Source organism: Trichogramma pretiosum, unplaced genomic scaffold (assembly GCF_000599845.2).
Source record: "Trichogramma pretiosum strain Unisexual culture from Peru unplaced genomic scaffold, Tpre_2.0 scaffold7, whole genome shotgun sequence".
In the NCBI taxonomy this organism is placed as follows: domain Eukaryota; kingdom Metazoa; phylum Arthropoda; class Insecta; order Hymenoptera; family Trichogrammatidae; genus Trichogramma; species Trichogramma pretiosum.
In genome coordinates this window covers 125533-148468 of record NW_019641639.1, presented here as the reverse complement: position 1 = coordinate 148468, position 22936 = coordinate 125533, and the positions used below count along the sequence as shown (strand labels likewise).

Below are 22936 nucleotides of genomic sequence, written 5' to 3'. Positions count from 1 at the left end.
TAATTAAAATTTAGTAAAGTAAGACTCAAAAACATTATTAATTCACAATATACATTTATTTACTAAACATTTTGTATAATACATTCTGTTAAAAAAATATCATTTTTGGTGAGAGGAAAATGCTCCAACGAACATCTATAACTATTACAATGAAGTTGTAAGATTAAATCTCATGAAAGTTGAATGATTTTAAGTAGTTTTATGATTATTAAAATACATCTTTAGTCTCATTAAAATGCTTCAAAAAAATGTTTTTATAGCACACATTAAAGTCCATTGATTCATTAAAACTAATTGTTTTATAATATATTGAATAATCTCAAGTTTTTTTTACAAATTGTATCATTTGTAACACTTTTGTAAAACTTGAAAATTAAACGATAAAACATTTTTTCTACTAAATAGTCAGAGTTTACAACAGTTTAAGAAGACAGTTTGCTTATCTTAATTTACATGATTGCGAAATCATTGATACTTTGAGTTTGTATAACTTTGGATAGATAAAATAACTTAAAAAATATCAAAGTTTTTGTACAGTATTGCTTTCATTTGTTAGTGTACTTTCAATCGTTTCGGCTGATGCGTCGACTTTTTTCTTCGAAACATCCATGTTTGCACCAAACTTTAGCAGCAGACCTGGAAAAACAAATAAGTTCTAAATATTCATGAACTTCACTTAAAGTATTTGAAAATATTACCTTAGGCATTCTCTAGGCATTTTATAAACTTGATACCACAGATAAAAAGCAAGTAACATACTCCAAGTTCGCAAGGGGCACAGGATGGCTGCTATGGTTCCATAAGCAAGCCAGAAAAAGTATATCATGCTTAATTGCAGAAGAATTAAAAAAATAAATGGCACATGTTCCCACAGTTTACAGTAAAATTTTGTTGACTTTGTTTCAGGATTCTCTATACTTTGTAGCCTGTTAAAAATTAAAAACCGTATTAAAAAATGTTTTCATGTATTAACAAACAAGTAAAGTATCACTAAAAGTCATTTTCAAGTACCAACCTTTTATTTACACGATGCGCTACCATAATAGTCAATGGTAAATGAAAAGAAAGTAGTTGAAAGAACCCATAGGCGTATGTAAACGATCCGGGCAAAAAGGCTTTTCCAACATATGTTCCCCACGCAAACACTACTCCAGTGTGATTGTCGATTATTTCTCCTATTATCCAAGGCCCTTCAATAGAAAATGTATAAGCAATGAGAATTTCTATAGAAGATTATTGAATATAAAAAACTTACCAAACAGTAAATAAACAGCATACAAAACTAAGGGGAAAAACAAACGATCAACAGTTGCTAAAATCCAATGGCTTCTAAGCCACCAGTTAAATAATTTTACACGTGACTTTGGTCGTCCTTTCATACCACAGACAGCTGTACAAGCAATAATATGTAATGATTATAGTTCCTTAAATTCATTTTACTGTCAATGAGAAAATAAATTACTTACACTGTAAAGTATGATGACATATACGTAAAATACATAAAGGTAATATCACCATTACAAAAAGTATCAAGAAAAACATTTGAAACTGAAATAAACACATTTTTATGATATTTGACGAATTTTCAAAAATTGCATTTGATGTTTGAAACAAATAGATCGAATACTTACTATACAACCGATGTCATACATAAGTAAAATTCTAGGTAAAATACGAAATGCCAATCGACTTCCATCTAAGGAAAATGGCTGCGTTATCGTTTTTTCTCTACCTTCATCATCTACAACTTTCAACTGAAAAAGTAATTGATGTATTTAGCCAAAATATCGAAGCAAGGTGAGTCAGAAAATAAAGGTAAGTCAGTATGAGGTAGGATAAAAAAAAACTAGTAGTAGTTGTTCTCATTACGTGAATGTCATGAATGCCAGTCTTATAATCCGAGGTATTCCAATTTGTCACATATAGAGGACCTTCTACGTGATCGCATTCGATCCAGTCGCCATTATTTATTTTAACCCGCACAGATTTGATATCTGCGATCGAGAAAGCCAGCACTCTGCGAATCAAGTAATTTTTTGTTTAATTGAAAATTATATATCGATATCGAGCTCTGTCAACCGCCTATATTGGCATTTAATTTACCTTATGTGAGTTGAGTCAATAATTGATTGCAATTTTTCCTTACGGGGCATCACAAATTGAGCGTTCTTTGGATTGGTGACTAGTGCGACTGGCCAGTCGCGATGATCGATATCGACGAACGAAAATTGGCCGTGATCGATGACTCCCAGTCGGTACCTGTTCCATAAAAAATTCAGTTATCAAATTTATTCTATGCTCAATCTTTTTATAGATGCGGAATTGACCTTCCCATTGTTTCACGGTTAATAATTGAATTAAGAATTCATTGCCCGAAGTAATTTAGAAAATGAAAAAAAATTGTCATTTCATATATATTTTCAGTAAATATTGTAACAGCATAGAGCAAATTATCACAGATGTCCTTTAAAACGCTGTATTTTTGTTATCAAACCCGCTCGGTTAGCACAGAATAAGTAATAAAAGAATTTAAATTAAAATGAAATTGCATTTCATCAAAGTACATGAAAAAAAGCAAAACTCATTACGCTAGGCGCGTCATGCTCAAGTATGAAATTGAGTCCGATGGTGCTAAATGGGTTATCCGATGGAATCATGTAACAGCGCAAGTGTCTTACATCCTATTATCTTTCCAATCGGCGAGTTCCAGCTCGAGAAAGCCAGCTTTCTGCAGGCTGTACATGTTGGGCACCGAGCCGCCAAGCGTGTGGAAATGGCCGCACAAGTAAGCTATGTTCTCCTCGTAACTGCCTGAAATTTAAAAGATTGCCATTATTTTTTTGTCACGATCGGTCTCGAGGTTCATTAGTTGATATCTCGGCCCCGTTGTTACGCAATAGATTCGCGGCTTTCGGGTGCGACTTTAAAGGCGCGTTAGCCGTGATCCTTTTACAAACGCTCGATCAATTTGAATATTTTGCAAAAATGCTTTTAGAGTTGGCATTCATCCTCTCGATATTGCAACGACGAGTAGTTTTCGAGTCGAAAACTGGTTTCTCGTTCGAGCCTTGAATTTTATCCCATCGAAAAACTGGTTTGATCGCCGCGTCTCGTGGAAGAGGCTCACGTTCTTTTTTTTCTACGGCTCGTTTACGACTCTCGTCATAAAAGTGCCCGTACAAAGGACATAAGATACAAACCAATGAAAGCTCGCGCGCCACCCTTGTACGGAGCGACGATGCAGGAGGTCGGATAGTGTCCGAACCAGACGACGTGATCCGCTTGGCTCTTGCGCGACTCGTTCATGAGGCCTCGGAGCGTCGCGAGCTCCTGCTCGTCCAGCGCCCCGACGAAATTGAAAGGCCTCTTGGGTCCTGGCTTGAGGCAGGCGTCCATCGCGACGAAGGAGTAAAGCTCCGAGCCACGGCGCACCTGATGCATGTACGAGCGTGGATGCTTGCCTCCTTGAATCGAGTAGTTGGCGAAGTAGTTCTCCTTTGACTTCTCGTCGTAGACGTTGAAGTTATCTGCGGGCAACATTCGATAAATGCAAAAAATTGCTCGCCAGATCGAGTTTATTTTTATACTCGCGATCATTCGGCGTGTTTTATCGTTCTTATTATACGACACAGAGCCATGAGAGCCGTTCGCGTTCCAGTATGCGCTTCGGGAAATTAGCCAGTGGCGTCGAGCGCACTAGATACGTGATCGGATTATGGCCAGTGCGCGCGGACGCTTTTTATATCGGTAGCAATGCGGGGCGCCTGTGTACTCACCGTGGTTGCCTCTTACGTCGAGCCAGGTCGTTTTTTCGGTGACCCTGGAGTCGTCGAGGACCTTCTTGTAGTGCACCCATTCCTCGACGAACTGCCTCGAGCCCATTTTGTCGAGGGTTTTGGCGTCGGTTAGATCACCTGCGTCGTTTATGAACAAAAAACAAAAGTACATAAAACGAAACGATCGTTAGCTCGTTATCGATGCCACTACACATACTCGGACGCGATCCGTTTCTATTTATAACGCCAAAGCTGGCCGAACGCGATTCATGCTTTTTTTCTTATCCACGCCAATGTTTATAATAATACACACACGTGCCAGAGGCGGTCGACTTTGGTATCGGCCTCATCGGGATCGTGCTCGATCAAATATTGCGCGTTATTGTTGCTCGAATCGATTCGAGCAATGTACGAGCGCGCCCGCACTTGATATTTGCATACGAATCGCCAGTCTATCGCAGACCTAAATGAATATTATATTATGTGTGTTGGAAAGTTTACCTGATGCAAGTACGACTTGGGGCTTTATCGCACCGACGGTTACATCACAGAACTCCTTGAGTTCGGTAATCCTCAGCGGATCCCGAAAAATGCTGATGTGGATGTCCGTTATCTGAATCGTGTCAAGTTAAGGTGAAATTGTGATCAATGCGCAAAGGCGCGCCTCTCCTGGAGGCTCGCTCGTGCAGCGCTTGCTTCATCGAAGATGACGGGCGTTTTCGTTAACACTCACCTGAACGAACCACATGAGGCGATCGTAGGAGCCGCCGATGTCGTACTCGCGGGGTCGATCCTCGTAGCGACGCTCGAGGCCCGCCACGGGCTCGAGGGCCTGCGAGTAGTCGATGATATTGGCGAGGTTCGCCACGAAAATCGACAGCATCATCGCGAACATGAGCGCCAATAGGGTCAACTTGCTTATTTTCATGTCCCTTGCGTGGATTGTTATCGCTGTTTATTGGTCGTTGCGCAGACCGGTGCGATGACGGCGGCGACGACTGTCGTCCCCTCCTCTTTCTCTATATCTCTCTCTATTACTTTTTCGCTATATATCCAAGCTCGATATCAAGGGTGCGTGTGCGGGTCGAAGCTCAAGGCCTAGCAAAGACTCGGTACCTGTCGATCATTAGGAAAACGATCTAAAAAATAAATCGAGTGTCACTTTGGACGTTACTTATTTTTTATAGCAAGTTTGCTCGAACGATTGAGTTGGAAGACAGGAATACGAGTGCAACTGCGCGCGTTATGTACGCCTCGGCAAATTATAAAATATTTACATCAACGTGACAGGTAATCGTTAATTTTAATCGGATATTATAATAATAAGGTGACTCGTATATCGAGCATCGCTTCTTACGGTCTCTTTTTGGAGATATGTTACACATAGAAACAAACAATGGATGGAGTATGAAAAATAATAATATTGTTAATAACGTTGAAAATCATAGCTAATATACAATTAGTTATTAGTCTGGTAGTAACGCGTTATATAGTGACAAGAGCGCGACAGAGATATGTATATAGCGGACCTATTACGCATGTGAAGCACGCACGTTGCAGGCAGGTGCGCTCGCGAGGCACTCGTGGAAAGGAGACAAAAAACACGACGGACAGATAGAGCGAAAATTACGTCATAAGTGAAGCGGGCGATCGATCGTCGAGTTTCGAAGATCGTCATCTAGATCTGAGGCCTCGATTATTCACGAAGCACGTGTGCAGTCGGAATCGGACACCGATTTTCTGTAATATCAATTGTAACGTGGGTGTTGTTGATTGCGTCACTCGGAAGGAGCTCGACACGATGCAGTGCATTCGAACTAGAGATTCCTCGACCAAAATGACAAAATTGTCTACTGCGATACACGGATGTCAAAAATGAGAAAACAATCAACACACGTGCAGCTACTGTCAAAGAACGAAGGGTCAACGCGAGCAGTAGCTGCAGTTATGGCGATATTGTTATTGACGCGCACGTCGCTCGCAGACGTCCTCCCCCCCGCCGCGCGCTTAGGCGTATGAGCCGAGAGAAAAACAACGGCTGACAGTTGATACGCGGCAAGGCTGATTCCAGCCGCACCAACACTTGGCCTAAGCTCCGTTCCGTGGTTCGAGTCTTACGTATGTAAAGGCTAAAGAAAAATACGCGAACTGCGGGTAGTGTTGTACTCACTCGAGATCTCTCTTGGTCGGGCTGTGCAGGGACAAAATAAAAGGTTAGGTTGGTGGTTTATAAGTAACGAGTGCGAGGGGAGGCCCGCGAGGTGCGAGAGCGAGAGTGACACGTAACAGTGGGGCAGAGTGTAAGACGTTAGATCGTTACCTCATAGCGTTTCTCCAACGTGCCAACGAGTACCAAAGGTCCGCACCAACGAGAACGACTAATTGGCACGTAGACATCGTGTTGGTCATCGGGCTCATAGCGCGACTCGAGCGACCAGGTGTAACGTCTGTATTGGGCCAACTACTGCCTGGCGTCTGCTATATCTCGGCTACTTTTCTCTGCTGGCGCATATCGTCGTCGTCGTATTATAATAGGCCGCAGTGCTGCGTCGTGTGCTTATGACATGTAGTAGCTCGTGCTGCACGAGCATATCGATAAGCCGCTAGCAGCAGCAGCTGCACTAGTCGTCGCTGTGCTGCTCTTCGTTTTCTGCCTCTTCTGCTCCATTCGGGACCTTGGCAGATGCGCGCGTGCTCGATAGCTATAGCTATATTAATAACGTACGTATTGAGAAGCAGCAGCGCTATGACGTCGGCGGCGCGGGAATCGCTCGATCGCTGCAGCCTACACCGAGACAGCCCAGTACCAAGTAGTGCTTAAAGCTCTCATTACCCGCATCGTGTCCGTGACTAGTAGGTGCGATACGCCGCTGCTCTCCGGGACTGTAGTAGTCACTAGACACCTTTTCTAGTGGACTACTCTGTGCTTTCGGCGCATGTCCGTTTGACAGTAGCTTATACGCACGCAGCGGACGTCTATATACCTATAAAATAATTGTAACGATACATTTTACAAGATATAGATAGTCGCGCATATTCGTATGTGTACAATTATAGCAGCTATACCGACTTTGCTCGCATATTATTACTTTTTTTTTACGAGCGATAAAGAGAGAACAATATACTAGAAATTTGCGCACGGGAGTTGATTTCGAGTAGCTCGACGAAGCACGTTCTTTCGCGGAAATCTGCGCGACTCCACCACGAGGCAAACTTTGAGCGTTTATTTTAAAATTTAAATCGTGCTCGTTTTTAAAACCCGTCCGAGCAATAATTCACCTTTTTTTTTCAATAACCATTCGGCGAGCACGATGTTATTCGCCAAAGCTCGGGAAAACTAACGATGCAAGTTTCGAACGAGTCATTCGGCTTTTAATTACTTTCTTTTCGATGCGCAGATCCCTCGCTTGCTCCTATGGAGCTAGTCGCGTCCTGGGGTATTTTTCATTAAAATTCAAATTCGACGCGGCCCTGCGTCATCACATAAAAGGGTGGCTAACGACGCACACGACTGGCCGAGCTCGTGTTTGGTATCTATATATTAGTCGTACGAGAACTACGCCCTGTGCAGCGCGTCGGAGAGCGAGCTTCGATTTTCCGTTTTGCGCATGCCCCTACGGGCGAACTTACAGCTGTGTGCAGTTTCCAGCCACCGGTATATAGGTGCTGCGCCTCGTGCACTCGACCATATCCTGCTTGATTTGAATCTCATTTTTGAGCTTTGTCACGCGGCTTTTTTCTTATTTCTAATGCGGTACGCAGAAAAGCTTGCCACCTTGGAATTTTCAAAGTATCTTTAAAACTCTCGGAAAATAAACACTTTTATCTTACGAATAATTTTTTTTTCAAAAGACCCGATTAAAGAAGTTTAGCAATTATTTCTGATCCAATGCCATAGGTGACTACTGTCATTTTTCAATTAAAAAAAAATCCAGCCATTCGTTATAGAGAAATTTCCAATTTATATTAAACATGCACTACACAAGTATTGAAATAAAGTGCAAGGGTAAAGGCCGACCTATGTTTCTTTGTAAAAGAAAAGTTTTCTGAAACTTGCAGCTCTGGCTCAACGTGCAAGTTCATTGCAAACTGCAATAAGTATGCGTGAGCCGGGTATTGGCTGATCGATCGAGAGACAATGGAAAGCGAGAGAGAGAATAGAGATTTTATCGTAATTTACAGAATATAATAGATTCGTAAGTCTTTGCCTAGCGTCAAATTCATGCCAACTGCGTGTCACAAGTGTTCATATTATGTAGACATTTAATTATAATTAATGAGAATGGCTGTATAATGTATATGCGCGTGAAAGCTGCACAGCCATTCAGTTCGGTATATAGAACTACTCAGTAAGGGAAGATAATACGTACGATAGTATTGTGGTGCAGCTGAGGCTCGGGATTACGACACCGCGTTTCTAGCCGCTTAGCTTTGAATAAATATAGAGACAATAAGGACAATAATATCAGGTTCATTTGCACATAATTCGCGCTTCTGCGCAAACCGCTTCGAACGTCCAAGTAGGCGTCGGATATATACCGATGGACTGACGCATATACGTCGAAAAGGCCAAAAGTCCGTAATTACTGGCGCTAGCGCGCGCGATATTATCGAACAACGCGAAGCATCGAGAGTTTATTATTAATAATGGTAGGTGCGCGCGTCCGTCTCGGATGTGGATAAATCAAGCGCTGATACGGGCTCCTATGCTGTCTGCGTATTCCGCTTGTCAGTGCGTGTGCGTGAGAAAAGGGAGAGGGATGGAGTGGCGAAAGCTGCACGACCTTGCCGAGGTAGTGTCTCTTCCTGCCGCGAGCTACTTACTACTCCAGTCCTATACTCGAGAGGATGACCCTGAGAGGCCGCGAGCTGCAGCCGACGAGCGTATAAAAGAAGGGCTCGTTAGCTCGCACACAAAGATATTATACGTTCCAACTTACTCGATTCGCGAGCCTCGAGTAGTCAAAGCCAGTTGGCCGATTTTTTCTTCCAGCGATCTCGGAGCCAAGTATCGAAATTATCGAGTCGAATGTCATTTCTCAAGGAAAATAAACGAGTCCGAACTCCAATTGATACATCGACAAAGAGTGTCGAATCGAGTGGATTTCGCGTATTGGCATCTGAGAAAAAGCCCGAGACGTTTCGCGAACGCATGTTTATATACACGGGTAGAAAGCATTAGCGCGGCAGATCCTCGTTTCGTCGGATCTCACGCTTATCGCGGCTCGACCTACTCGGCGGCGGCAAGCCAACGACTAACTTTTCAAATGCGTTTAGCAGCTTACCTGCGTCACGGACGACTGTGCGCGTTACATCGGGCGCGCACTTTCCCGTCCGGCGAAATTCATCATCGTTTCTCTCGAAAACGGCGCCGAGAGCTCGTTCGCATTGACTCTGTGAGCTATATAAGTGCGTGTGCAGCTCGGCTCGACGCGAATTTATAATGCGTGCATGTATACATATCGAGGAGCATATAATTTGACGTCGGCACTGTGCTATATACCAGTGCGCGCTCGTCTATGCAGCTATGCTATGCGCAGCTATTCCGTAGGTGCACCTACGTCACGATGCCGATCGCGCGCCACAACCTACATTACGTGCTATATAGTATACAAGACTACGTACTCGCGTACATACGGCTGCAGTTGCGCTTCTTTTTCTTTCCGCGGAGCCGGGGGGGATCGTCACGATCGTGTGCGATCGCGTTCGCTGCACAGACTCGCTGACTCTGCTGCTGCTGTGCATGCACTTTTACTCGCGTTCGCGGCCGGCCTTCGCGCCGCCTGCGCTATACAATTGCTATACAAGCAGTCGACGACTTCGAGCGCCCTGAATACCTCGAGACGCGCACTTATACTTGTGTGTGCCCGCCGATGATTATGTCTATCTATGTACAAAACGCGATCGCGAGCCTTGCTGCTGGCCTTTGTATCGGATGCCGATCGTCGAGCGACTTTTCGCGCGGCTCCGAATATCGGGCGAGGAGCGCCGATTCAATTCGACTGCTCCATTCTGCCTGCATACGAATGTTAGCTAGGCACATTGACTTTTGTTGCAACTCGTAATATCGACCAATTGTCGTCATTAGACCACTCTGTCGTATTATGCCAATAAGTTTTGTCTCCTTTCCCCAGCTTCGATTAAAAGTCCTTTCAAAGGGCTGGAAGACTATCGAGGCATACGCATCTCGTAAAATTTCCTATGAAATGTCTCATTCGTGGGTAATTGCACGAACGAGCATATTACGGCCGATGAGTGCGCTACACTTATACACGACGCACACAACGCACTTAATACACTAAATTAGGAATTTCGCTTTCGCAATTCCTTTTGCACGCGTACATACGAGTGTGCGCAGCGGTCCTTGTTGTGTAAAAATATTTATACATAGGTATTAGTTGCTACCACGAATTCACCTGCATTTTATAATGTATACCCGCTGCACCTCACGCACGACACGAGCGTTGCGATACTTTTATTTAGCAGCAGCTGGAGCCTCGTATAATAACTCCTTTCGCGATGCAAAATTTGGATCTAGGCTTTAGGTCGATTTGTGTACCATATCGAATTAGACTTTCGAACCTGCCCGCGCGCGCTACTAGTTGTAGTCGTCGTGTACGGATCGGTTGCTTTGTTGCTGCCGCTTCTCCATTTGATTGATATTTATCTGCGACACGGTCTCGTTGCATCATCGACGCGCATCTTGCACGCTTATGATTGATTATCCTAATTGGTCGGATCGTCCAATCTTTTAGCCAAGATTGCGTAATCGCGAGCCCCACTACGATGAGCTGGAGCTATCGCAATCGTCTCAAAGAATAGCCAAGAACGTCAACAATTAAGACCGTTCGGCTGCTTCGTCCTCTCAAATATTAGACGAGATTTTAGCCTTAGCGCGAGCATTGAAAAACGCAAGTACGCAGGTATATATGGGATAGGATAGCGCGTGCCTGCATATAGCACATACGAATGCAAGAAGGTTTTTCGCTTTCACCGCGACGCGCTACAAACGCCGCGTACAGACCTCCGTGCTAGCTCGAGTACACACGTGTGCCCATAGCGCGCATATACGCGAGCTCTGCGTTTATTTATTGCAACATACAAACACAGATCCGAAGCAGCTGAGACTCCTCCGCGCCGCACTGGCGTATATACTCGAGTAATAATGCCACATATATAGCTCTATAAGCGTCGCACGCACATACAGATACCGTCTCGGTGCAGATCATATAGATCTCATTTAATACTCGGCTATCCTGGGCATTGTTTCGACGTCGAGGAGCGATGAATCGATCAGACGCGAGCTTTTCGCCTCGATTGCAGGCTCCCCGATTGCTCAAGCTCGCGAGTATTGCCGCATGCACCTAATACGCAAGATTTGTTTTGGCTACTTTTCATCGCGCAGTCGATTGCCTGCCGCGCGCGGCGGTTCCCATTTACTACTATATACGCTACTACGCGCAGATGCTATCAATTTTTAATTTGCATACAAGCGAGCCCGCGTGCCTATATACGTATCTGTGTATATACGCGCGTGGCACGTGAAGTTATTTGATTTATGTCGCCGAGGCTCGAGCCGAGATAATAGCAGTCGATTTTTCTCTTTTCGCCCGATGCGCCGCCTGTGTACGCGCCTGCTGTATACCGTCTTACTATATGATTGAGGTCGTCGATTGATGACGCGACGACGACAGCCATACTCGCTCTAAGAGAAAGTTTTTAAGCCGTATAACGAATTAATAGCGCCCGAGTCTCGTGAAAACTCGACAACGCAAACACACGCAGGTATATGCACGCGCACAACGAGGAAATTCTAGCTGTGGCGTTTTTGAAGCTGCATTTCCACGCGCCGCCGTTCGGTCTTTCTGCGCCTATATATACATAAGAATGAGAAAATATCGGCTGCGCAGCTGAGAAAATGCAGTGAGAATTTTAATTTACGTATTTATGTTACAAGAAATAAATTGCTAGGTATATATATTCGTTACCGAATCCATCCAAGTGCTGCTGCTGCTGCTGCTACCGTTGCACCCAAAGACGCTGAGAGCTTCGTTTCGAAATAATAAGATGCACGAACCGATTGCAGGAATGTGTGCACATACATACGAAACGATCGATATATTCTTACGGCTCGAATAAACTCGATCTACATCCAATATTTTTACGACAATTAAGATTTTTATATAATTCGTGGCGGACTTTGAAGGCTTTGCTACGGCTAACAGGACATGGTTGGAATGAACAACAGTTGTTTGTCCAAGGTCCGGCGATCACCCTTCTCTGCTTCTCTCAGTCGCCGCAGTCCAAGTAGCTCTTGACGCTCTCTCCCTTATTACTCGCTTCGTATTAATATTTTCCGCGCGTGTCCTTGCATCCTTCATTTCTGGCTGACTGCGCTGTATATACATGTGTACACCGATCAACTCGTCAAGGGCGACCATACCCGGAACTTTCCTGTTAAATCGCCTCGGCTGTCCCCTCGTCCCTTTTTTTCTCTCCCTCTTTCTTCGCTTCGTTGAAAACTCGATGGCGCATTTTTCTACGATTACTTTCCCATAAATCTTGGCTTTGCTGTAAATTAAGTATATAAAAGCTCGCTAGAACGACGAACTCGACAACGGCCCAAGCTTTTCCCAAACTCGTATTAGATCGATCGACTTTCCGAAAATTATACGATCAAATATTGCGCAACTGCTGACACGAGGCAGAATTATGAAATTACTCGGTCGGAACGCGATCCAAAAATTGCCAATTGAGCTTAAAAAATATCTTCGCAATACAATATATCACCTCGATAAGTCTTGTTCCGGCGCATATTGCAACCTTGCGATCGGCTGCTTTTCATTTAGATCCGTATTGATATTAAATGACTGATGCGACTTCCCGTTTTTCGTGGTTAATCTTTCCTATGCCTCGAAGGTCAGGTATATTGCGCGCGTGTGTATAGCTCATCGATTGATCGACCCGATTAACATTATCTTTTGAATTTATTTAAAAAAAAACGGTGATCTTGACGACGCGCAGTTTAAAATTAGCCCGAGACGCCGCCATACGTTATGTCATCGAGTAATTCAATATGCCGTTGAAAAGTCTGCACAAAAAAAAACATAATAGAAAATCTCACCGTACCATTGCTTGTGCAACACACACTTGGAGCATTTTCAACTGCAAAAGGTAACGTATACACGTGCTCGGAGCCCGTTTCAAGAGCCTCTGCGCGCAATTCAATACCGTAGGCTCCGTTTTAAAGAAAATAGTCAGGTGATTCGGACGTGTTGACATTGAAATTTAAAATGAACAAATCAGATTTGGGTTGGTAATAGGATAGTTTATTTCACTTTTTCAATAATCTTTAACATTTTTTTATGTTGATAATATTATAAATATATAATAATGGGCAAGTGAAAGGAAGTAAAAAAATGTCCCAGATTCGTGAGGAGCCCACTTTCACACATAATCGTTCACCTACTGCTCTTCATTTTCCTTCCATTATGCATGATTTGCCATAATTTATTTGTATACTTTAAAATTATTAAATAAAAATTGTACATCATCTTGAGAACATTAATAATAAAATATTAAAAATACGTAGAGTTACAAATTAAATGGACTAATAAGTTTTTTCATTGTACAAGCATAATTGCATTTATAATAAAAATAATAATAATTATAATAATAAAAATAATAATGATAATAATAGTAATAATAATATAATAATTATGAAAATCGTAATAATTCATAACACTTCGGTTACGTGGCTCGAAATTTACTATAAATTGAACCTTGCATTATCGAAAAACGCCGTTTGTATCCATATTTTAGTCATATTTAAATTTATAAGGCGGGAAATTGATAAAAATCTACATGATTGTATCGATGATTTTTTGTTTTTTTTCTTCCATACACGATAACAAACTTGTTTATGTATATGATATTCAATTTTTTTTACGCGCGTGCGTTTTATCATACATTAAAAGCAATAATATATACCTTTCATTCGTCAACGGTTATTGTTTTTTTTTTTTTTTTTGTAAATTCATTTGATATACTTTGACTAATTTCCCATGAGTTTTTGCACTCTGCTTAACATGGCGTGAGTTAATTAGAGGCAAATAACGCCATGTTTTACGACGTATCGCATAATTACAAATGTATCTTTCTTATTATTACGCATATCACCAATTTTTCACATTAGAAAATTTCTCGTATTTTCGCGCGGTTTCTGAGATAAAACTGACGCGTGACAAAAAAATTTTCATTCTTATACGTACATATATAATATATATCATTGTATGTTCATTTATATTCTTTCACATTATTATTACACATACATTTACAGTTAAATTCGACAATACGTTGGATTGTTTGATTCTTGTTTCTCACCCGTCACTTCATTCTTCCATCATCGTACAATTGCAGTCACTGCAAAAGCTATATAGACGTGTGAGTGTGTGCAAGTGTGAAGAATAAAAATAGCCGCGAGATAATTTATTAAATGCCGAAGTGTTTATAATGATATTGTAGAAAACTTAAAACGTAAGATAAACGAGAAAGTCGCATGGAACTGTGTTTTAGTCTGATCTTCTAATCATTTGTTCAGTAAAATTTTCCGATCAATAAAAGCATCGAGAAAATTCCAACGCTTTGATTCCCATCATTATTTAGAATTGGATGTATGCTGGCTGTACCGCACCACGAAAAAACTTCAGGGTTAGCACAGCTCGAACTGCAGTCGAGCGCGCATCTTCGACGTTTTTCGCAACAGTATGCCGTAATACACGTTATAAGTTTTGGCGTTTACTAGCAAATAGCATTGAAATTCGTCCTTTTATTATCATATAAAAAAAGTTAAATTTGTAAAAAAAAATTAATGACATTTTTTCAGCAAGCCATAATACTTTGAAGGATTTTAAGAACAGCCGATGAATGTTCATCATTTTTTTAGGCATTCTGAATGACAGAAAATCAGTGACCGATACGAATCATCATTTGGCGATAGATCCACTTATTTTCGTTTGTAAACGTAAGCAGGATTCGACAATATTGGAATGAGTACTAACAAAAGTATTCATATAAAACCAACGTAAAGAAATATTAAATTTTTCACAGTAGGCCGTGGATATGTATAAGAAAGTGTAACGTCTCATGTGCGCATGATAAATCAAACACATTTATATATATCACAACAAGTTAAGATAAATTCCATTGATTCGATAAACTTCAACTTGTAAGAAGAAGTTGAAATAACATTCATTTTGTATAATGTAAGAGAATGTTTTTCATAAAATTCATTATCCATTTTTAGTTCATACGATTCTTTCATTTCATTTACTTTTTTTCCACAACGTCTAAAAAAGTATGAGTGCAAATATTTATGTTCACTATTGGTGTATAATTTTAATTAAAACGACAGTTTCTCGAACAAAATTAATTTGTCAATCAAACTTTTCATTCATTGCAACATTTATTTAACTCGTTACTCTATAATTAACACAAAATGTGTACATTATCAAGACATAGCATTCATATGCATAATATAAGAGTGATTTTTAATTTTAAACAGGTTCATAAATCGACTAAAATTCAAGTTATCGCACAAATTAGCGACTAGTATAATCGAGTGAGTTTTATTTTTCATACTTTCGTTCTCATTACGTACTCGTCTGCGATAGCAACGTCACATTTTTAGTACATAAGTAGTTTGCAAACGCAAAAAACATGAGCCTTAAACATGTGTCTTGAGTATACATAAAAGATATTATAACTATATACTTTTATTTAAATAAGAAAATTTCTATCTGCAAATGGCGGGTGATATTTTTAACTTAAAAAACATATTATAATGATTTTTATTTCACAAAAAAACTCCGTGTATGTACTAAATGTACAGCAGGCGAAATTATTGTTAAAATAATATTTACAACATTGATTACTCAATTTTGTTTCTTGTAATATTCAGGCTAGTCTGAAGTTTTTCTCTCGCGTAATATAAGACTATGTTTACTCTTTATCGTTAACTGAATTTGTATCGAATAATTTTTAAGGTCTTTTTGTTTTTTAGGTAAGATACAATTAAAAACTAACTAGAAAGATGATAGAAAAACTAGCTTACACGTTTTCCGGCTTCACTATAAAATATCGTGGAAATTGTTCTGTTTGTATTATTATGAAAAATGATTGTTTAAGCGATTATCCATATAATTAATAAGATCATAAATGTTATAATTTTGCCTTTCTTTCAGTTTATTTCATTTTTTACGTGAATAACAATTATTAGAGTACATAATTTTTGTATCAATATGATGTAACAGTAAAGACCCTAATATTGTTCGCTAAGTATAATTTTCATTCAAAAATTGTATACAAGTAATTAAATGATAAATATGTATAATATTATAAAACCTTTTCTTATGTATGCAAATGTTACATTTTTCTTTTGAACAATCCTCTCTCTGTATATCGTTAAAGGTGTTCTTATTTGTGAGTTATCATTCGCGATATTTTCAACACAACTCCTGTATAATCATTCATCGTCGATCTTATTTCTTGTAAAAAATTTCTTATACACCATTTGCGGAATAAATGTTTAATTTTCTCTCTCTTAATTTTTTTTTGGTTTGTCAATTTCAATTATAATGCAGCTTCTGATCTTGTCGAAGCTACATCATTAGAAAAATACAATGAAGAAAGAGAGTACGACTGAAAAGCAGAGGAGTAGAATAAAGCTTACGAATGACTATCGACATTTTTTGTCTACTTATTCTTCATTGAATACTTTTATCGTCATTTTTCAAACGAAGCCATTGCAAAACGACTGCCGTGCAATTAAAAGTAATTTTTAAAATTTTTTAAATCAACCCTTTTTATTGTACTTCTTTGGAAAGAATTATCTTTTTCTTTTCATAACATTTAAATCCGTGAAAACGTGTTTTATAAGCAACGAGCCTTGCTGGCTTATGAAATAAATGTTGCTTGGTAACGTAATCAAATGTTGGAAGATTACAAATAAAAAAAGGATATTATCAATGCCATCAACAGATTTAAGTAAAGTCTTGCAACGGCTTCATTAAATGTCATTGTTAGTCTGGTCTATAATCTCCCAGACGAATTAATTAAAATCACCGTCGTTTTTTGAGCATTAAATTGTTAATCGATTAATTTTGGTCATATCATTTCTTTTTTAGTTTCAAGATGAACTTGACAAGTTTTCAAATTTCATTGGTTAACCATAAGGCAGCTCAACTCGAGTACATATAGACGTAACATGTTGAAGTCACGAAAAGCAACAGCCTCATATTACAGGACGTTGTGCACTCAAATCCGCGTCTGATCGTATCAGAATGAAAAGAAAAAGAAATACCGAAACAAAAAGGAAATATTACTCGAAGTAAATATAAACAGAGATTATATAGACACGAGCGTCGTGTACCTGAAAAACCAGTTTTGCAAAACCTGTGTGTTATAATAGGCTCGTCTCGATTATACGCGCGCGCGCGTGTGCGATCTCGGACTTTGTTGCGTTCAAGCACACGCGTGGCTTATATATATACCGCGACGTTATCGCGCGAGAGGGCTGCAAGCACCGCCGCCACACGTATATGCAATGAACGAGGTCAAACTCCAGCTCCAGCTCTTTATACATCGATTCTCGCGGAAAATTCGCCAATGCTCGATTCGCATAAGTTTCTTAGAAAATCAAATTTACGAGCAATTTTCAAATGGATTATAGCAGCGGGAGATTTTCTTTACTGGCGTTCGTCGAGCGAGATGGTTCTCACTTTAAATATATAATAAACGTATATGTACACTTGACATTATTACGAGTTGCTTGCGGTCCTCTCGGAGTTCAGTGCACCGTACGCTTATGCTGCCGCAAGTACGTTGTACATTTCATTTTCTGTTTTACTAACAAGATAATTTACGTTGAGCAGGAAATGATTTTAGATAATTTTTTTTTGAAATTTTGTGCCACATAATTTTACCAAAAGATGCAATTGAAAAGTGAACTGCCTTTTGATCAAACAATTTTATCAAAAATAATTGAATGTTCCTTGCCTTTAAGTCGTTTTCTCACTATTATTTATTCATAGACTTTTTGACAATTTCGAACCAAAAAATTTGCTTTCCAAAGACCCTATATCTTAGAATTTTGTATAAGAGAAAAATAAAATTGAAAATTTTTTTAAATATTCACAGCCACTCCTTACTAATTAATTACAACGTCGAATTAATTAACATTCTCAATTGCATTAATAGTAGATATTATTCGCGAAAAACAATCATTATTCGCCGATCAATTAAAGTATTTCTGAAAATTTACCAGTAATATATTCTATTTTTAAACAATATCCAATATCTATGCACTCGCATGTATTATTATGATCTGATGATTGCATAATTAAATCACACAAAATAAACAGGATCAGTTTATTTTTTTCATTCTTTTTGCGTGTTTTTTACTATCACTTTTGATGCACAAAAAAATTTCACATGTTATAATACAGTTTTCGTTTGAAACACAGTAGTAGTTAATGTACACTTTCCTTTGTCGTTAATTTCTACTTCTGTCCCCTATCTCTCTTGTTTGATTTCATTTTTGCGCAATTTATGTGCGGTAATGATTTCGAATTTCTCGTATTTTTTTGTTCCAAGTTCGCCCGTATTATTTCTAACGTGCGCACATGTACTTACAATCAATTTTCTTATCGACGGGTTTTAAAGCTCGTAACGCATACAATTTATATAAGCGAGCATGTTTTTTGCTACACACTTACTATTAGAATAATTTTTTCGCATTTTTGGCGTAATTCTTTTTTATCACACTTGCAACGTAAAGTTTAGATGCAGATATTTAACTTTTCTTCTGTAATAAAATTTTTTTTCGAATTCCACATACTGATTATAATATTTTTAAGTACAGTATTGAATGTCCGACACCTATTTTTGATAAGCTTCTACTCAAAGTAAATTTGAATGAACGCAATAAGGATATTGATAATGATCCCAGCTATCAGTAACAATTCTAGCAGTATGGAAATTGTCATTATCGTTGTCATTACCGCGCAGCAACAATGAGAACAAATCACTCTTTCTCTCTCTCTCTCTCTCTCTCTCTCTTTCTCCAGCTTGTGCACGTAAAAATTAATGACCTACAATAGCAGCAGCGGACCTAATTATTATTATCATCGTCGATGTCGTCGACAGCAGCGCAAACTCGGCGAATACTTGACAAGAACTTTACTCACACAGCATCACATACAAGTCATGACGAAAAAGCACGTTTAGGACATTGCAGCTACAATATAATCTTCTATATTATACTGAGTATCTGACACGCAATTCCGATTCTCGAGCGCGACGATATTTCCTTATAATTTTTGGTTTTTATTTATGTAGTATCAGTAGAATTTACAATCACTTGAATTTGCGTCCTCAATGGAGCTCCAGTCTTAGAGTTGATTAAAAAGTATTATAATTGTTGTAACAAAAGAGATCGAAGACCAGGCGATCTTCGTGAATTTTGTAGCTCATTCACTTTGACCTCCTTGTCGTTATCGTGAAGCTTGTATAATCTATTATGCAGAGAGGCGTTCGACGAGATATGCTAAAATGACGTTCGATGTACAATTACGATAAGATAAAGTACAGGATTTTTGATAGATTTCGCCCGAATGAATAGAAAAACGAACAGCATAGGGCGCAGAATAATAGTGGCATTAGAGAGAGAAAGGAGTACTTTCGCTTAAAACAGTATTATCTTCGTTATTGTTCCTTCGAGATTGGCAGCGTTTGCTTCATTTTTGTTACTTTTTTCCTTCTCATTACACCACACTTGACATACATAATTATAATCAGTATCTATTACTTTTGTATACTAATCCCAGAGATAATTGCAGTAAGTTTACATGATTATCTAGTGTATTCTCTAACGGTTCGTTTGATATCAAAAAAGAAGTATCTACAACAGTCTCTCTTGCACAGAGCTACACACTTATATATACTTACACATTGACGCATCTTTTATATTCATAATGTATGTATTATAATAAACCATATTATATTATATACGTATATAATATAGTAACGACGGCACATCTGAGAGTTATCAGTTATGTATATAGCAAAGATCGACAAGGATCTCGTCTAGGTCACCAAGAAGCGGTGGTGAAAAAGTCAGCGAGGGGGTGGGGGTCTTTATCCTTCGCCCTGCCTATAAAGTCCGTTCTCGTCCAAGTCAGACTGATCGGTGTCGTGCCGGTCCTGCTGATCGTCGTAATAGATTTCGCATCACGAGGAGCAAGCCGCCATCCAGGACGAGTTGCAGGTGCAGGTGTAGCACGCGGCTGCGGGTATGATGGGCGCGTAATAGTAGCCGTTGGCCGCCGCGTACACGTAGGCGGGCGCGGGCGCCGGGTGCGTCGACATCTGCTGCTGCTGCTCCTGGCAGAGCACCTGGTAGGCCAGGTTCTCGATCAGCGCCAGAGTCTGGCGACGCTCGTGGCCCATCAGACAGACCGTGGACTCCTCGACGACGCTGTGCAGCAGCATGAGGTACTGGTACTTGAGGGCCTCCTCCTCGGGCCCGACGAAGTGATTCCACAGGTAGTTCTCGAGCTTGGCTCGCTGCTGGCTGATGTCCGGAAAGTCGATGAAGAAGCGCGAGCACATGTAGCGCTCGAGCGTCTTTATGTAGTCCGGCTGGGCGGGTTTGTACATTTTGACCAGCAGGTTGCAGTACTTGAGCAAGCCGCCGCCTCGGATCTCCTCGGGGTGCCTCGTCGAGATGAGCTTGTTCTGCAGATGGTAGAGGGCCTCGTTGAAGTCGCCGTAGACGGACTCGCCGACGACCGTCGGGCAGATGCCCTCGCTTATCTGGAGCTTCGAGAAGAGCAGCGTGTCCAGGACTATCTGGAAGGAGTCGACGGAGAACTCGAACTGCCGCCTCATCGAGTCGACGAACTTGAGCTCGACGTTGCGATGGCCGCGCGAGTTGCCGAGCGAGATGAGGGACCAGCGATCGCCGTCGTTGTTGTTGACCTTGACCATCTTGCTGACGTAGGCCTCCTTGAGGCTGCAGGTGGTGATGCGCTTGCGACTGACGCCCTCGGGCAGCAGATCGAAGAGCGAGCCGAGCACCGCCGCCTTGATACGGTCGTAGTTGCGGCTCGAGTTCAGCTCGACGCCGAAGATGAGATCGAGGTCGTTGTAGGGCTGCGCGTCTGTGGCGAACACGTGCGACGCGGCGCCACCGTTCAGCCGGACGTCGCGCACCTTCATGCCGGCTCCGCCGACCGACGGGTCGGCCTCCAGCTTGGTCATCACCACGGTCACGAGATCGCGCAGCTTGACCTCGATCGTCGGGAAGTTGCCGCGGCCGTGGATGCTCACCACCTCGTTTATCACGTCGTTCAGCCTGCAGACCTGCTCGTAGTTCAGAACGGCGTGCCTCTGCTGGACCGGGCTCGTCGATGCAGCCACCTCCGTCGTATTCGTCGACTGTGCTTGTTGCTGCTGTTGCGCGTTATCCACTACGGCCGACGCTTCGACGTTCGGCCTGACGTTGTTGCAATCGTTGCTAAGACTAAGATTATTGAGACCGGTATTGATTAGGGCGTCGTTGGTGTCGCTGCTGCTGTCGAGTTCGTTGCAGCGAGGAGAAGCACCACCACCGACGACCTTGCGGTAGGGCGAATCACAGTGCGTTGCGGTGACGGGCGTCGTCGTGGCCGCCAGACCATTGCTCACGACCTTGTTGTACGTCAACTCGTTCGTCGTCGTGGTCGCCGACAGGCCGTTAAGGACGACTTTGTTGTAAGCGAGATGATCGCTGCCGGCAGCCGACCTGCCGATGCTCACGATTTTGTTGTAAGGTATGCTGCTGCTGCTGCTGCTGTTACCGTTGCTCGCCGTCACCTGTGACGTTGCCGTTGCGGCTGGTGTCATCGTGGTCGCCGCCGCCGTCGTCGTCGTTGTCGTCGTGCTGCTGACGAGACCATTGCTGACGACTTTATTATAACTGAGATCGTTCGTCGTCGGCACCGAAGCCAAGCCATTGCTCACGACTTTGTTGTAAGCCAAATCCGTCGTCTTGTTTGGACTGACGATTTTGCTGTATGACACGGAGTCGTTGCTCGACGCCGCCGCTGCTGCTGCTGCTAATTTGTTGATTTTGTTTTTGTTGTTTACAATGTTGTTATTATTGTTAGCTGGATTGGTAATGTTGCTGTTGCTTAACGTCGATTTGTTACTTTTTTTGGTGCTTTTGCGGTTGATAACGTCGTCGTTGTTCTCGTCGTCGCTGCTGTTCTGGCTGACGTTGCCGAGATTGTTCTTGGCCTGGATCTTGCCGCTGTCATCCTGCAGCTTCTTCGATGACTTGACTTTGCCGTAGTTGTTGTTGTTGTTGTTGTTGTTAGCGGTGCTGGTGATGTTGTTGTTGGTCGAGCTGGTCAATATTTTCTGGCAGCCTTTAACTTGACAGGCAGACTCCATCGTTTTGTGTCCGCCAAATCTCAGAGTGTCACTGTAAAACAAACGAAACTTTGGTTAATTATTTATTTTCACATTCGTATCGTACAAATATTAATTATGGATACGTCAATTTATAGACCGACTTTTAAATCATTTTATAATGCATGTATACAATCAACAATTAATTCTTTTGTATTGAAAAAAATAAATGACTCGTACATCGAAGAATGTTATCAGAATGTCATCGAACGGCTAGAGCAATAATCTGTATATATTTATATCGATTAAAAAATATTTACATATATTAAAGTCTTTAGACATTTGTCGATTCGTCGCTCGTTGAGTTTCAGTAATCGAATAAGTAAAATCGAATCGTACGGCAAAGATTACCTTTTCTTATTCAATAAAAATAGAATTGGAAATAGTTATAAATTATTAATTTGCAAAGAAAGCCTCGCATCTGTAGGAAGCAAAAAAAGAACGGCCTTGTGCAATAGCTGCGATGGGCTCTCACCGCGAACACGAAATGTCTTAGCTTTCGTCATTGCAACAAATTCATACCGTATAGACTGTGTTTATTTAGCGTCGGTATACGGCGACGGCTGCGCGACAACGTGAATGAAATAAGTCGATGCGCCATTCAAACAATTTCACATAATGAATCGCATTGTGTTATCGCTTGGCAAAAC

General features: G+C 41.1%; 2 protein-coding genes across 4 annotated transcripts in view; both read right to left on the bottom strand.

The window, feature by feature from the left end:
• Positions 1 to 37: 37 nt before the first annotated feature.
• Positions 38 to 6586, bottom strand: LOC106656083 (transmembrane protein 62-like). 2 transcript variants are annotated; one of them, XM_014376745.2, is made up of 14 exons: positions 6097 to 6585; positions 4510 to 4892; positions 4278 to 4389; positions 3777 to 3914; positions 3201 to 3527; positions 2679 to 2811; positions 2104 to 2259; positions 1870 to 2017; positions 1632 to 1754; positions 1467 to 1548; positions 1256 to 1390; positions 1016 to 1190; positions 699 to 926; positions 38 to 636 (listed from the first exon to the last, which is right to left on the bottom strand). In XM_014376745.2, exons 2-14 carry the CDS (start codon positions 4702 to 4704, stop codon positions 564 to 566), a joined length of 2025 nt encoding a protein of 674 aa, XP_014232231.1. In that variant the 5' UTR covers positions 4705 to 4892; positions 6097 to 6585; the 3' UTR covers positions 38 to 563. The 2 variants fall into 2 exon arrangements, with proteins under 2 accessions (XP_014232231.1, XP_014232229.1); XM_014376743.2 differs by having other exon boundaries at positions 544 to 636; positions 4510 to 4915; positions 6097 to 6586.
• Positions 6587 to 13765: 7179 nt separating this feature from the next.
• LOC106656271 overlaps positions 13766 to 22936 on the bottom strand; it is a 35867-nt gene continuing 26696 nt past the window's right edge. For both annotated transcript variants that reach the window (XM_014377128.2, XM_014377127.2), the window contains exon 2: positions 13766 to 22299. In XM_014377128.2, coding sequence (XP_014232614.1) covers positions 20064 to 22268 — 2205 coding nt within the window. In that variant the 5' untranslated portion in view covers positions 22269 to 22299 and the 3' untranslated portion in view covers positions 13766 to 20063. The remainder of the gene's footprint in view (positions 22300 to 22936) is intronic.

What these genes read in the sequence shown, in the direction of transcription:
- LOC106656083 (XM_014376743.2), bottom strand. Translation starts at nt 4,704, where the DNA reads ATGAAAATAAGCAAGTTGACCCTATTGGCGCTCATGTTCGCGATGATG. An exon ending in CCAAGTCGTACTTGCATCAG is followed by an intron (nt 3,915 to 4,277) that starts GTAAACTTTCCA and finishes TAAACGACGCAG; the next exon opens with GTGATCTAACCGACGCCAAA. An exon ending in TGGCGCGCGAGCTTTCATTG is followed by an intron (nt 2,812 to 3,200) that starts GTTTGTATCTTA and finishes TTTAAATTTCAG; the next exon opens with GCAGTTACGAGGAGAACATA.